Source organism: Camelus bactrianus, chromosome 2 (assembly GCF_048773025.1).
Source record: "Camelus bactrianus isolate YW-2024 breed Bactrian camel chromosome 2, ASM4877302v1, whole genome shotgun sequence".
In the NCBI taxonomy this organism is placed as follows: Eukaryota; Metazoa; Chordata; class Mammalia; order Artiodactyla; family Camelidae; genus Camelus; species Camelus bactrianus.
This window is the reverse complement of record NC_133540.1, coordinates 28,917,192-28,934,345: the sequence shown is the minus strand read 5'-3', so window position 1 is coordinate 28,934,345 and position 17,154 is coordinate 28,917,192. Positions and strand designations below refer to the sequence as shown.

The window sequence follows — 17,154 nt, the reverse complement described above, 5'->3', positions numbered from 1 at the left end:
TAAACATCCAGAGATATAATTAGGTTTACATACGTTAAATTTTAATTAATAAAATTAACTGCCAATTTTCCCTTGAATAAACTGTACCAATATGCCCTCTCAAAAACAGAAAAATGTTTCTTCATATCCTCACTAACACTAGGCACCATCTTTTACATCTCTACAAATTTAATCAGATGAAACAATCTTCTGGTTATTTTAGTATTTATTTCCTTCATTATTTGTGACATAGAGTATCTTTACATATCTGCATATTAGCAGTATTTCTCTTATATGAACTACCTGTTCCCGTCATTTGTCAGTTTTTCTAGATTAGCCATTTTATCCGTTTTTTAGCATTATATGTATATACTGAGAATACAACCCTTTTACCTGCAGTATGTATTCCAAATACTTAGTGTCCATATAATCACGCACGCACACACCAAAGAACAGCAGCAGCTGAGGGTTTCAACAGATGTGACAGCTCGGTTTACATTTATTGATGAATTTCTCCAAGCTAAATGCTTTACATTAGTACATCTTCAGTACATTTCACACCAGTACATACTGTTCTGCTTTTCTTTTCTGTTTAATGGCAATATGGTATTACGCGATTTAAGGACAAGGAAAATGAGGTTCAAGAGGATGAGGTAACTTGTCTACTACATTCACTAATAAGTCATAAAGCCAGAACGCAAACTCAGTTTGTTTGATTTCTAGAGTCAATATTTTAACTCCTATATTTCAAAGCCTATTAAAAAAAGAAAAAGACATTTGAATCTAGCAGCCACTATATCTATAATGTCACTTTATACACATGCCAATATGCTATATACCTGGAATTTAGACTCTTGTCAATCTCTTCATTCCAGGACACTGACTAACTTTTAAACAGAGGTAGAGGGAACAGGATGACAGAGGATGGCAAAAAGATTTTCCACTAAAATTATATACTCCCTGTGTTCTTTCAGAGCATCTTAATTACCATAAAAAATTTTAACCAGCTTGGTATATCCAATGTGTCAGCAAGTCTGAAGCAGAAAACTAGGAGATGAGATAAAATAAAGAGAACTGCAGATAAAGAAATAAACAATCAGACAGAGGGAAATTATGATGATGGTATGTCAAAAGAAAGCAGAGCCAACCAGAGGGGAATCCCAGAGGCCAAATCACAGACAATTTGAGCAACAACATAAATAACAAGAACAACAGATTATAATTCATTGAATAATATAGGAAACCATGAGACCATAATGAATGTACTGAATTCATTAGATGAAGATAATAAGAGTCTCAGAGCACCTCTTCACAAGGAATACCTTAACAGTGGAGAAAACATCATTTTAATAAACGATCAGGATGAACATCATCAGTAATGAGATAAAACCATGTACCACTTGTTACAACACAACAGGAAGAAACAATGTCACTTCTGTGATATTACTGCCAAAGATGCTTTAACTTGAATCTAACCCTGAGGAAACATTAGACAAATCTAAACTGAGGGACATTCTACAAAACAGCTGGGCTCTCATCTTCTAAAGTGTCAAGATCATTAAATTCAAGGAAAGACTAAGGAGCTGCTCTTCCAGATTGAAGGAGAATAAAGAGACACAACAAAAAACAACACATAATTCTTAATTGGATCCTTCTATTATAAAGAGCAGTATTGAGACAATTAGTGAAATCTGAAAGCTGTTTGAAGATTAGAAGGTAGTGATATAGCAGTATTAATTTCCTAATTTTGATAAACGTATTGTGGCTACATAGAAAATATACAGTATACTACTCACAGATAGAGTAACAGAGTACATATATGTCCACGTCCCTTCAAATGACTCAGGAAAAATAAAAGTTCTTTTAACTGACAACTTTTCTATTAAATTAGAACTTGTTTCCAGATAAAAATATTGAGTTTTGAAAAAGAATGTGTTTCATAACTCTAATATATACATGCCTTACAGATAGAATTGCAGAAAATTTTAAAACATAGAAAAATTTTAGGCAAATTAGCAGAAGGTTTCTTAGGACAGCCAAGTCAAGAGTCTGCAGTCAGCTTTCTCAAGCTGTCAAGACTCTCCATACTTTGTTGAATTCCTGAGTCTATTGGAATTCACAGATTCCCACTTTTTTTCACAAAGGCTAACACAGTACCAACAGCAGGGAAGTGAAAGGCAACCATTTGTAAGTATTGGTGATTTCTAAGTTGTAATGAAGAAAAAAATTGTTTAAAATACAACTTGCCCGTGTATCATTAAAACTATTTTACATCATCTTATTGATTATATTGGTAAGTAAAAATCTGAAATGATATACAAATCCTACAACATAACATCCCTGTAATTTTTATAAACTAGATCGAACATCCCCTTTTCTTTTAAATTGTAGTCAACATACAATGTTGTGTCAATTTCTGGTAAAATATCCCTTTTTTATATTGAAGCTACAAAATTTAGCAGAGTGAAGTTAAATTCCTGTTCACCTTGTAAATCTTTATAATTTATACATTTATAAGCATACCAAAACAGAAGACTATTTACACTACCTGTCAAAAGATCTGAACTGCACAGGTTGTTCAACAGACAGATCGCCAAGAGCTCCAAGGCCAGCCGGTGGCAGGAGGGCAGAATCCACTGTGACTCCATCTGCTGGTATGTTAACCAAGCTTCGGAGAATGTCCTTCACGTTGACATTTTTTGAAACTGGAACTGACGGGGCAGCCTTGTTATCCAACTCATTTCCTCCATCATTTTTGGTTTCCTGAGATTTATTGACTTCTAAAGAAAGAGTGCACAGCACCTCACTGATTGCATCGGGGCCTGCACTGACACTTGGAGGTGCCACAGGAGAAGCTACACTCACACTGCTTCCTAAACCAGTAGCTGTTTCTTCCCCGATGCCCGAGTCCCTCCTTCGAGCAGATGATGTGCTTCCCGATTCCTCCACTGATGCCGGAGATAACGGGCTGGATGCTGCTGGTGAGCTTTCCACATCTTACCCAGAAAGAGAAGAAAAATACAAATAAAAAAAATTCAGAACCCATTTTTGATATATGACTTCTTAATTTTGTCCTAATATCCGTCTACTATTTTAAATTATGAGATATATGGCATGTTCTAAAAGGCAAAAATAAATTACATAATCTATAAAATGCGTCACATAAACACACAGCATCAAAATAGATAGTTTAATAAAACAATAAATAATAACAAAGTATCTGAGAAAATCCCAAACTGAACATGACATACCAATGAGTTGAAAGCCACTGGCCAACAAGAAAAAGCCCAAAATCCTTAGGATAAAATACAAGGTTCTTCAATAATAAGAGTCTACTAGGACATACACTTCATCAGGGCAGCGAATTTGTCTTCTTTAATATTTCATCACCAGCACCCATAACAATGCCTGGGCCTACAACAATGCCTAGCAAGTAGTGGGTGGTCAGTAAATACTTACCAGATGACTATTCATCTCCACCTTTATCTCCTGCTACCCACGCCATAGCACATTATTCTTCACCACAGTAAACTGCTTGCTGAACATGGGACGTGTTTTGAGCTTCCATGCCTTTATACATGGGCATTTCTTCAGAGACTGATCCCAACACATCTACCTCAAACGTGGTTTCTACTGCTAAAAAAAACTTGTTACCCCTCCTACAGTGCATGAATAACTCAATGATCCTTAAAAGCTAGTTCAATAAGTAGCACTACCTTTTCTATTTGATTTTCATTTCTCCAGCCAGGCATTCACTCCATTCCAACAAAAATGCTAAGTCCAATAGTCAGTTCTCAGTCCTCACATCACTTGACACAGCTGCAGCAACTAGTTATTCCCTCCAGCGTGATAACACTGTATTCACTCAGCTTACAGGACACCACGCTCATCTGGTTTTTCATCAACTCTCTCACTGATTGTTTCTCAATTTTCTTCACTTCTTTCTCTCCCTGATTTCTTAAATCAGAGGGACTTAGTTCTTACCCCATTTATTTTTTTCTGGCAACATTTATTCCCTTTGTGGTCTCATTCACTCTCAAAGTTCTAAAAACCACTATGTCAAAAAAAAATTCAGACTGTTATCTGTAACTGCCTATTCTACATCTTCTATGTCTAAAAGACATCTCAAACTCAGTATGTTGAAAACTGAGTTTCTTATCTTTCCTTGAATATGTTTTACCTTCAGTCTGTTCCACTATACTTTATAATCATTCTTGACTACCTTCCACCTTTCACATATCCACACCCAATATTTTAAAATCCTGTTTTCTCACCATCAGAACACATCCAGAATCTGACAGAGTCTCACCAGCTCTACAGCTACCACCCCAGTCCATCCCCACATCACCTCTTGTCTAGATTACTGCAATATCCCCCTAGCTGGTTATGTCAGACTGTCACATGAATGGTTCTACAGGCCCATGCCTCCTGGCATTCACCCCCTTGAGAAGTCCTTGAATCTGGGCTGGGCCTGACTTACTTTAACCAGTAGAATGTGAGAGACAGAGCACTGGGCCAGGTCTGTGCCCAGCCTTTAAGAATGTCAGGCAGCTTGTGCATTCTCAGAATCCCTGCACATCTCTGTAAGCAATCTGGCTACCCTGCTAGAGAGAACATGCATAGAGACCACATAAAGAGGAAGAGGACCTCCTAACTAATGGAGCAAAACCACAGAATTCAGCTGAGAACAAGTATCAAGGCCCCACACATACAAATCCAGCCAAGCCACTGCAGTCAGTCAGCCCTAGCTCTTGAGGCCATCCTAGCTCAGACACTAGATACATGAGCAGAAGATCCATCTCAGGCTTTCAACCCCAGCAAACATCATCTGGAGCAGGGGTGAATCATTACCAGTGTGCTTTGTCCAAATCAAATTCACAAAGTCAGGATAAAAAGACGAAAACAGTCGTGGTTTTAGCGTCAAGGCAGTGTGCTACATAGCAGTACATAACCAGAACACTGGTTTTCCTTGCCCTGTAGGGCACAGTCTTAAAACAATCCCAAGTGTTAATTTCAGAAACATAAATCAATTCTGACTCCTGTTTTCGTTGTTGCTGTTGTCCTTTTTGTTGTTGTGTTGTGGTTGTTTGGGGGGGGGCGGTTAGGACATTATTGTGCAATCCACCACAATCTTAGGTCATCTTCCACATGATCCAGGCTGTTAAAAGACTTGTTTTAATGCTGTAAGTGCTGCTTCTACCAGCATATGTTAAAATAAAGTGTGATTTATTTTTCCACAAGTAAAACAAAAACAAAAACAAAAACAAAAAAATCCACTCATTAGAACATAAGCTCCATGAGGGCAGACTTCTTCCTTTGTTCATAGTGAACAAGTATCTAGCAGGCACTGAATGAACACATACTGGATAAGCAAATCACCTCTGCTGGGAAGCAGCTACTTCTACAACTACAACGGCTGCTTCTCTAACTGTACATCTTATAACTGGCAGCTACTTCAATCATTACAGTTATTTGTCAACAAATCTGTCTCTAATAAGAAAATATAAGTTACTTTTTCTCCACAACAAATGCTAAGGTAAATAAAAATGTTTACTACTTTATTTGTGAAGAATAACATTTTTTCACTTATCTTTCAATTAGATGGCTCATAAAAGAAATTATCTCCCAATTGCAATTAACTACATGGTACTTAAAATATTTAGTTACTAATAAAAACAAATGAATGCTCTCACTTTATACATAAATGGATTTAAATTCCAGAAAGAGTATCTTAACTAAATCATAAGTAGGTAATGTTTTATTTGAACTTTGGATGTTAGGGAATAAAACATGGAAACTTACCAGGGAGTGATAAATTTCCACTTTCACTACCAGATTTCTTAAATGACTGGCTATGCCTTTCATTGTGGGGTTCCAAAATGTCTCTGTACTTCGAGACCATAAGAACAGAGATAAAGTATACAACTGCCAAGGCTAAAAATTGAGCTTGTTTGCTGTCCTCCTGGGGGAAAAGAAAATGAATTGATCATGCCACTATTAAATAACACATTTTAACTCATTTTACCTGACCATATTAAATACAAAACACATTAACAAATCTTTCAATATACACAGAAAATAGTAATAAATTCATCCAAGCAAAGATTAGGCAAAGGCTTTTGGAAAAATGCCTGTAAATGTGAAGTTTTATGCTTGTAAAACATGGAGAGAGAGAATGTGGTTCATTTTCTTAAATTAAGTGACTCAACCTGAAGAGGTATGTCCTAATATACTTTATAAGATTAATCAAATAGCAATTATCATTATAAATGAATAATTATGTTTACTTCTAACCATAAGAATTAAAATGTTTTTAAAAAATCACAGTAACAGTTTTTCTAAAAGATAAAACACTCAAGATAAAAAAAGTAAGGTTATCAGACACAGAACTGGATGCCAAAGAAATCCTCAAGAGTATTTTAAAATAGTACAGACAACCACGCACCCAGGATTGAAACTACAGTGTTTGCCAGCAAAAAAAGAGGCAAACTAGATTGACCTCTAGAAAGATCCTGGCTTCGTCTCAGCTCTACAGATCACCTGCATATCTGTGTATCAGTGATCTCTTCATCTAGTGAAATTCCCCATTTTCCAAGGAATCCTAATACATCACTAATTTTGGTAACTTTTCAAAACAGCTTGGAACTTAATTAATTTAAAGGAGAAACTCAAATTCATCCATTAAATACTGCAAACTAACGGTGCCCCAACTAGCAGATAAATTTAAGATGAAGAAAACAAAGAACATTGTTGCCTAGCAGATAAATAAAAGGAAACAAGTGGTACAAATGAAACTAAAAGTTAACAATTAATGAGTATGAAAAGTTTTAGATACAACTTCACAGGAAAAAATGAGATTTCAGGTTCTACCTGCATAACCACTTGATAGAATTATCAGACATGTTTATAATCTGACAAAAATCTTAGGTACTTTTTAGGTTCATGTATAAGGCTTATTAGTCTTGAGGGAAAAGACAAATGTGTATTTTTCCTTTTTTATTAACCATCTCTTTCCTCCAGAAGTGCCTGTGTTCCTCTGCTATGCAATCCTACATCTATTACAGTAACTGCTACTAACGATATCGACATTAAAAATGTAGGCATATAACTTACTTGGTATTCTTAATTCATTATAAATTATGTATGCCTATCCAAATCCTTAATTAGCCCATTAATATGTTCAATGTTTACTAACTACAGTATGAAGTTTATAGCGTATGCCTGATCTGTGCCCATAAAAAATATCCCATAGGTCCTAACTCCTGAAACAAATTTGTTTTCAATTGAAACTGTCATTTATTGAATACTTACTATGAGTCGGGCATTGTGCTATGTACTTCATATACATTCATTAACCTGTTCACACAACATGAGGCTTAGAGAAGTTAAGTAAGTTGCCTAAGGGCATACAGTAAATGAAAAAGCAAATCTGAACTAGCATTACAGTGATTAAAAACCTTAACTCTTAACCTCAGGGTACTAATTTTTTTATATCCCCAGTCTTAGGTCATTTCTTTTTTCTTCAAAGTTTGCTTATGCTAGAAGCGCCTCTGGGATATTGTTTGGAAAATATGGTCTTTTCTCTTTTTGAAAACTTCTATAAGGTGATTATGTAACTTTCACAATTACCAAAAAATTAAAATTATTTGTTAATGTGAGAAATGATAAGGTAGACAGAGGAGACACTCTGATTCTCTGTCCAAATACTGTGATGTAATAAATTATTAGAACATTTGAAAGAGCCAAATTGTATAGAGCCAGGGTGAGGAGTTTTTATTTCATTTTAAATGCTATGGAAAGCCATTACAGAAGTTTTAAAGCCAAAGAGGTATGTCATTTATTCTAGATTTTTAAAGATCACTCTAGGAAATACAAAGTTATAGGGCAACAGACAACACCTGCTCAAGAAAAGAGAGTGGGGAGAAAAGGAAGCAATATTTGGTCCCAAAATGAACCAGTCACTGGGTGCAGAAAAAAACAAAAGTTGATGGTCTCTTAATTAGTAAGAAATAATATTTCTTAATTAATAAGAATAATAATTCTCAATAATAGCAACCAAAAAGCAAAAAAGTGAGGTCAAGTGAGGCAGTATAGCATAACGGTTAACATCGAAATCCCAAGAATCAGATTCCCAAGGTCCTTAACCCACTTCTACCTCTTAATACTTGTGTGATCTTAAGGCGATTATTTAAGCTAATAGTGCTTTTTTCTTATAGGATTATTCTGTGAATTAAATGAGGTAATACAAATAGAGCATCCAGTTCTATGCTTAATATGCTGTAAGTGTGCAATAACGGTAATTATAGCTAATAAGTATTATCTGTAACTACTATTAAATTGTATACATGTATAAAACAGTGAAGAATCAAGAGAGGACTAAAGCACTGGAGAAAGAGGAGGGAGAATTTAAAATGGAAGTTATAAAGTTTATATTTTTAAAAAAACTTATATGTAATATTGAGCAGCCAAAACGTAACACACAGCAAGTGTTCAATAAATATGAATGAGAATACTCCAAATCCCAGCGAGTAGGATCACAAGTGATTTTTATTCTCATCTTTATACTTTCTTAAATAATGTTACATTTTCTGCACCAGACTCTGCCATATTATATATCAAACTAGCTAAAATAAAACTATTTTTCATCTTTAAAAAATTAAAACCACCACACATTTCATCATATACTTTCATATCATACAAAACTTTCAGAGCATAGATCGCTGGGTCTGAATCCTATCATTTACTAGTTCCATTGGCTTGAACAAGTTAGTCGCACTCTCTGTGCCTCTAATTCCTCATTTATAAAATGGGAATTACAAAAGTACACGACTCAAGACGTTGTTGGAACTAATGAGAACATATAAAGCACTTACAGTGCTTACTATGTAATAATGTGTTATTCTTTTTAGTATCTTTACTCTGATATATTAGCTCCAATTATATAATTAATACTTTCCGATATTCTAAGATTCTAAAATCACTGTCAAGAGAACTTGCATCTAGGCCTTCCTATCTCTACTCGACTATTTTATATCACAACGAGTATTCACTCTTCGGGCCTATGAGGAAATATGCTATTAGCTGATATATTTTGTAAAAGAAATACAGTAACTTACTATGTCTCTGAAGACAACTGCTCTAAGCCGATTAATATCCATGTCTTGCAGAAGCCTGTCAAAATCTCTTACTGGAGACATACCACCAGTTACAATGTCCAGTGGACTCTAATTAAGACAAAAAAAAAAATGTACATTACACAGACATTTTTAAAAATAAACATGTATTCCATAGGCTATAATACTGTTTTCCTCAGTTTATTTTCCTACTTCTTTCTCTCTTCAGTTTTTTGGGTGCCAGGATAGAGGTGGGGGGTGTAGCAAGCAGTCATGAAGGAAAAAAGAAACTGCGTGCTGACTCACCAAGTACATGAAATACAAACTGACTTATCTGAAAGACAAGGTAACATGGACACAAGGAAACTAAACATGGAAAACGTATAACCAGAAGGAACCCTACTTTAAAAAGACACCTGCACCCCAATGTTCATAGCAGCACTATTTACAATAGCCAAAACATGGTAACAGCCTAAATGTCCATCGACAGATGACTGGATAAAGAAGATGTGGTATATTTATACAATGGAATACTATTCAGCCATAAAAGTGACAACTTAACGCCATTTGCAGCAACATGGATGTCCCTTGAGAATGTCATTCTAAGTGAAGTAAGCCAGAAAAAGAAAAATACCATATGAGATCGCTCGTATGTGGAATCTTAAAAAAAAAAGAAAAAAGAAAAAGACAAATGAACATAAATACACAACAGAAACAGACTCTAAGACATAGAATACAAACTTGTGGTTGCCAGGAGGGAGGAGGGTGGGAAGGGACAGACTGGAAGTTCGAAATTTGTAGATACCGACAGGTATGTGTAGAATAGTTAAATAAGATTATACTGTATAGCATAGGGAAATATATACAAGATCTTATGGTAGCTCACAGTGAAAAAGAATGCGACAATGAATATATGTATGTTCATGTATAACTGAAAAATTGTGCTCTACACTGGAAATTGACACAACATTGTAAACTGACTATAACTCAATAAAAAAAAAAGAAAAACAGACAAGATTAAGTATAAGCAAATCTTTACTTACTGTATATTTAAACACAAACATTGAAGGTTATGTCCCCAGACTAAGATAATTATTTTAAGACCTCTGTCAGATTTACTTAACTTTATGTTGAAATGGACAAATATATTTAAGATCTTAATCATAAAATAAGAGAGTAATTTTTAAACTTGAATTAATTATTCTGTACGCTTACCTTTGCTGCAGATTTCCCCATGGGAATCAGGCTGGGTATTGTTTTCTGGCCTTTAGCTGTATCACCTCTACTTTTCAGCTGTAAATGCTGCTGACACTCTAAACAATTCCTTACTGCCACTGCACACACTGTAATTTAAGGAAAAAATTGGGCAAGAAAAAAATTGCATTTAAGATTATGGAACTGATAAAAATCATCTATACAAGTTACATAAGATCATCTTTGAAACAGATTACCTTCAGCAAATTCCTAAAATGTCCCTGGACTTTATCACCTGTCTGTTTTGCGACTGTTAGCTACCCTATTAGGGTCCACTGCTAACAGAAAACAAGTTCAATAATCTTAATAACCACTCTACTGTTTCTCAGATCTCATCTAAGCTACATGAAATGATCTTTTAAGGAGGAAAAGATAGGGGAAAAAAGGTGTAAGAATAAAGAAAGTAAATCACACTGCCATCAACTAGTCCAGGATAATAACCCTCTGTTACCTTCATTAAAGTAAAATAGTTAAACTAGAAACTTGCAAGTTTTTCTTATAATGTTTATCATTACTAACAGAGAATGATAGGGGTATAGCATTAAAAGGACTATTTATAGGGTCTACCTCTTACTGGCTTTCATTAAAACTATTTGAAAAATAGGCAACAGAAAAGAGACTGTGATTAATATACAGTCCACAATTACCTCTCTAAACAGCTCACTAATCAGGCAGTTAACTCAGGTTACTTACAAGTTGTTGAGTTTTAAATGACAAAACAGGTAATACATAATTGATCACGAATTGCTTTCTATCATGCAGTCATCTCAATTCCCAAACAAATTGGTAACAATGAAGGTATCTGAACTCAACTAGAATGGGAGAGCAAATTAGGAACAAAGTAGCAAACTTAAGTGGGAACTCTAAGTACCATCAGACTATCATATGCTTAGCAGGCACAGAATTGAAAAGGGAAAGTGTTCAGAAAGGTGCCAAAAGAGTAACAGAAGCTGGAGAAAAGGAAGGAAGGAACACAGTAAAGAAGGGGAGGGAGAGAGAATGTGCAACACAACTCTGTCAAATTTGGAATCAGGCCCAGGAAAATAATTTTTCTACTACGTTTGTCACAGGTTGTATAAAATCAGGTTTGCATCCACATTACAAGCTCAAAAACCACAGCAGATGGCCAAATATCAATCACTCTCAGTAGTACAACTTATTCTTACTGTTGCCATCCTACCTTCTCACCCTCAGCCTCAGGATCAAAACATTTGGATTCTAAAAATGTACTCTTTGTAGGAAAGTGGAAAGGTTTACAAATGGCATACATAAAAGCAATGGATTCTAAATATAAAAGCAATGGATTCTAAACATTTTAAGTATATTACTGATATAAAGTTTAAGGCTGTATTCTATAACAGAAAGTGTAGGGAACACTAGTTAAATTATATTTAAATTCCAACTTGACAGATTTATAGCTTTTGAATTTTCAGTAAGTTTCCTAACTTCTCTGATCTCAAATTCCCTCATGAATAAAAGGAAGAATATGGAACTGAGTAAAATAATTGAATGAAAGAAAATGGTTGCAGGCTCACTGTGAAAATCAGCAATAATGACAAATGACTGTAGTCAATAAATAACAGCTTTTGTTTGGTTGTACTCACCATTTGAATCTCTCTCAATGAGAATTTTAAAACAACTTTCTAAAAATAGTATACCAAGCTCTTTAGAGTATCCTACGTACTCTGAATAGCATTTTCAGTGAAAATAATTATTGCACCAAAAGAATCTAAGTACAAGCACATCTGTTTATATAACAGATATTCTTGCTAAATATGGGAAAATATTTCATTAACTAATTAGATTTTCAACTGCTGATATTGTATTTTCATAGGTGCCTTATTTCTGATCTGTCTTCCTATGGCCAAGGTACCTAAAGATTTTGCTTCCATTTCTTGGTCCCCCTCCCTACACCTACTTCTCTCAATTTAATAAGTAAATCATTAACAAAGTCTCAGTATTTACAATTAGTTAAAGGAAATTTGCTGCAGAGAGAAAAATTATTTTGCTTCACTGAAGAAAGTTCAGATATTACTAAAAATTCATTTCATTTATTTCAACTTTTACCTAAGGACAAACTGCTTCCAGGAGAAGAACAGAGATTTAATAATTTTATTAACTGCTTCAACAAATTATCATAACATGTGTGAATAAAGGCTGATCTTGAATGATGCTAGTTTAGAACCTTGCTACTCAAGTGTGTTTGTAAGAGAAGCAGCATCAACGTTACCTGGGACATGCGAGAGAGACGATCTTAGGCCTCATCCCAGACTCATATAATCTAATCAGCATTTTAACAAGACACTCTGGTCATTTATGTGTATGAATCATCTTAAAGTTTGGGAAGCATTACTTTAAAGCAAAAAAAAGATGGGGCAGGGGAGGTAATGCCAACCAGAATCAACCTAGCAGAATTTTCAAACAATGTCCTTTCTCCTCTATGCAACTTCACAACCACTACTATAGCATAGTACAGATACAGCTCTCCATTCTTTGGAGGTTAAAAAGTAGCAAAAGACAAATTGCCTAGCACACATTTTCCCACCAACAGGAGAAAGAAAATATTCGATTTAGTATGTCTGGATTACTGAAAAAATTTTAAGTAAATTCCTAAGTAATGGATTTTAACAGCTCACCCAGTCGGAGACACTGCCGCAAAATTCCTCCAGATGACATATTTTTTTCAGCTTCAATTTCAGTAAAGCCAAGAGAACTTGCAAATATAAGCACATCCACAAGACTGATTAGTCTCTGCAAAAATGTCACAGAGGCTTCTACTGAAAGGCCTTGAGTAGGTTCAATATTCTCCAGCTCATGCTGTAAGGAATAAAGTTTGACATTTACATCTATATTCTGCCAAAAATCCAATTTTATGAGACACATTCCCCAAATTTCTAAATTTTATAAAAAGCCAGGCTTTCAGAAATCTAGTTCAGTAGAGTGATTTCATTATCATTTCATCTAAAAAAAGAGGCGTACATACAGGTGAAATACTGTCAATCATATTTCTCACTAGCTGACTCATCCCTAAGAATTCAACATTCTTTTTAGTCCTTTGATTCCTGGAACAGATTCTAAGGTCCTTTCAGGTAATTGTAAAAGATTCTGTTGCTTTTGAATTATAGAACCTATGATTCATAGTAACTACCACATTCAAGTTTTAATCAATAAAAAATGCATAAGTCATGTTTTCACACCAATTTTATATAGTAGTTATGTCCTTACTGTAGCCGATGTAGCAGCTGAAAGCAATGGCAGTATACCCCCACAAGCCATGACCATATTGTCCATCACTTGAGAGATGAGATGAATTGTGTTGTGTACAAAGATGACATTATCACTGCTATTCACGAAGTCCATAACTGTCTTTGTTGAATGGCTGTCCAAAGATAAATGATGTTTACTGATAAAGCTAAAGAAAGGAAATCACACTTTGCCTACTTCAGGGGAGGGAGGATAAGGTGCTTTTGCTTCATCTTGAAAGCTGAGGAAAGATAATGATGCAGCAGGCATTTTGGGGGGTGTATACTTCCTCAGAAGATGTAGACCATTCATATCAGTAGTTACTATCCACACCCTTTCTCAGTGTTGAACCATTAATAGGATTCAACTTACACTTGATATAAAAGTTGAACTAAACTATTTTTATGTAGGAACAAAATTAAGAAGTCATGTAGCAAAAGTTAAGAGGTAAATAGTGCTAAAGGTACTATTAAAAATGAATTTTCTAGTAACACTTTCTTAGATAATGTCATAAAGCATTTTTAAACAAAATAAGAGTAGCATATAAACAACAATAAACAAATTAGGTTTTTTAAAATCACAAATCAAACAATGAAGGATAATCTGAAAAACAGACTTTTTCTACCAAAAATACATTGGAAAATTAGATGTTTTAAATAAATCCCAATTTTGTTTAGTACTTCTAGGAATAAACCCATTTGGGCATATTATATGCTATAAAATATGCTACAGAAGACTTTCAGCAAATTTTTTAAAAGAAAAATAATTGATTTTCAACTTCTTGCAATCCAAATATGGTAGCTCATTTTTATAACAAAGAATGAACGTTAATTCAATAAAACCCTATGATAGAAATAATTTATACTCTATTTTTCAATCCAATGACTGAAATTACTTACAAAACGTTAAATATATAAATTTCTTTGAAAACAAAGACTAAAATCTATACAGAGTTACCATAATAAATATACGGACAAACCTTCTCCACATCTGTATATCTGTTTCTATTGAAAATAAGAGATCAGTGAGCAAACGCTGATGCATCGGAGACCATTTGAACTCAGGAATACGAAACGCAGATCTGGAATCCCTCCTTTGCCCATTAACTGCGTCTGGTGCAATTCCTTGCCCTGGCTGCTCCTGCTGCCTTGACATCTAACGGAAACAATTTAAAAGAGTAATAAAATCAAGTTCAACTTCAATGGAAGGCATGGGTATATAATTGTATAGCTTCTACCCAATTCATCTATTAAATACTAATACACATACACTAAGTAAGGAACCATAGATACTAAGGAACCAAATTAGAGAAAAATTATCAAGGAGTAATAACATTAATACATTATTAAAACATTTAAAGTAAAGTTATAAAAATGCTGAACTACCACAATTCAGTAGTGATTGGCTTGGACCATGTTAGTATTATCACCAGGTAATGTAGCATTTTATTAAGTTCTTGGTTTTGAATACTGGCATGAAAGAAAGGCCATATCTAGATTATAAATTGGCTGGAATTAAGAAAAACTAAAAAATAAAGACAACAGAATAAAGAATAAACCAATGAAAAAGAAAGGAGGAAGAACTGAATGAAGTGGGAAATGACAACATGCAACCAGCCACTGAGTCATAAACACTCTGAGGTACCAGCAAGGGAGAAAGCTGGACCTCTGGGTCTCACACGGGTGCCCCCCTCTTACAAAAGTAAACAGACCCCATGGAACAACTTTAAACCATATACTTTGTATATAAGGTTATACACTAGCAGATGGTTCTGCAGGAAGGTGGTCCTAGATTTTGCTGGAAAACCAATGTGATAACTGTGACTGAGTTATTAAATAAAGGGTAAAAGGCAAGTATTTCCAATGTTTGCTTAACAAGGTAAAAATACGTTAATGCTGGAACTTGAAAGTAGTAACTTTTTATGATACTGTTGTGAAAATAACAATAAAAGCTACCATTTAACAAACTCATACAAAAGTCAAGTCTGTGCTCAAGATAAGAAACAGAATCTTTGGGGGGGAGGGATAAATTAGGAGTTTGGGATTAGCAGATACAAATACTACATATAAAACACGCAAACAACAGGGAACACAGGGAACTATATTCAATACCTTGTAACAACCTATAATGGAAAAGAATCTTAAGTATATTTATATCCATGTATAATGGGATCACTTTGCTGTATACCTGAAACACTGTAAATCAACTATACTTCAATTATAAAAAGGTGTTAAAGATGCAAAAAAAAAAAATATATATATATATATATATCTACATTGCATTTATGTAATTGTAAATAGGATATGAACCAACTCCAAAACAGAATAAAATGTAAGTATACACACTTGTTCTATTTTAAATCAATGCAAATACATTTCAAGAAGACAATAAATATAATCACCTCAAGCACAGGTTGATGAGGTTGAGATGCTTCCATGTTTCCACTAGCCTTCAATTCCAGTCTCTCAGTATCTGTAGCAACACTGGAAACATCCAACTTAGCAATCCTCTGCTCAGAAGTAGTAGGAGACTCGAGTATGTTACCATGAGACTCACTAATTAGTTTGGTTTCTCCAACAACGTCAGCTGTTTTCTCCCCTTCCTCCAGCATCTGACCAAAGTCTGACTGGTCAGTTGTCTGGGAAGCAGTAGTGCCTGGTGAGGTAGCTGAAGACCCCGATGCTGTCATTGTCAAGATGCCAGAATCTTTAGGGTCTTGAGTGTCAATGTCAGTTTGCTTCTTACTTACAGGTTCTTCTTCTTGAAATATTAATTTGTGGTCATTACTAAACACATTGAGTCTTTCACTGGCTTCAGATGCAGCTGGAGACAAACGATTATCCTGGAGCTCTGTGGGCAGACTGGCTTCCTCAGTAGGGCTACTTTCTACCTTCAGTTCTACATAATCGTCATCATCTTCTTCCTCTACTATTAACTTATCCAGTAATTCTGGCACCTCTGAAGCATCCTCTTCTGAAGGAGAACTTATGGAAGCAGTTACTTCACTGACAGTCATTGTATCTTTGTCAGTTGTTTTAAAAGAATTAGAGGAAACAGTCGCAGCTTCTATTATGTCAGAAGATACTTCTAAATCACCTGTATTAACTGTTTCATTTGTCAGTGTTTCTTCTAAAGGGACTTCATCCAGTAGCTCCTCATTTTCTTGCCCAGTTTTCCTTTCTTCATGAGATGTATTATAAGTTTGCAGTTCAACGCTGGATGCAGACTCTACTGAACTTGTCTTCTCAACACTTGACTTTTCATCACCATTTCCGGTGATATGAGAAGACAAGGGAGAATCCTTTGTATCTGACTGCTGGGGTCCTACTGAAACATTAACACCCCTGCTAATGCCAGAGACTGCTTGAATTGGACTTGAAGAACACTGTCCTATTTCTTCATTAATTTGTCCCCGGTGTTCCCTAAATATATTGGCAAGGTTTTCTTTGTGTATTTCAAAAGTGACCTAAATGAAAAACATACAAGCAGTCAAAATATGCTCCAACAAATGAACAGAGCATATAGAACATAAAATAAAAATATTTAATTTTTCAAATACATGGTT

At 34.8% G+C, this 17,154-nt stretch overlaps 1 protein-coding gene across 5 annotated transcripts in view; it reads right to left on the bottom strand.

Annotated features, from left to right (window-relative positions):
- Positions 1-17,154, bottom strand: part of LRBA (LPS responsive beige-like anchor protein) — a 620,528-nt gene that overhangs the window by 463,606 nt on the left and 139,768 nt on the right. For all 5 annotated transcript variants that reach the window (XM_074377442.1, XM_074377438.1, XM_074377451.1 and 2 more), the window contains 8 exons: positions 15,991-17,055; positions 14,569-14,744; positions 13,572-13,725; positions 12,983-13,163; positions 10,308-10,435; positions 9,096-9,203; positions 5,782-5,941; positions 2,528-2,975 (listed from right to left, as the gene is read on the bottom strand). In XM_074377442.1, coding sequence (XP_074233543.1) covers positions 2,528-2,975; positions 5,782-5,941; positions 9,096-9,203; positions 10,308-10,435; positions 12,983-13,163; positions 13,572-13,725; positions 14,569-14,744; positions 15,991-17,055 — 2,420 coding nt within the window. The remainder of the gene's footprint in view (positions 1-2,527; positions 2,976-5,781; positions 5,942-9,095; positions 9,204-10,307; positions 10,436-12,982; positions 13,164-13,571; positions 13,726-14,568; positions 14,745-15,990; positions 17,056-17,154) is intronic.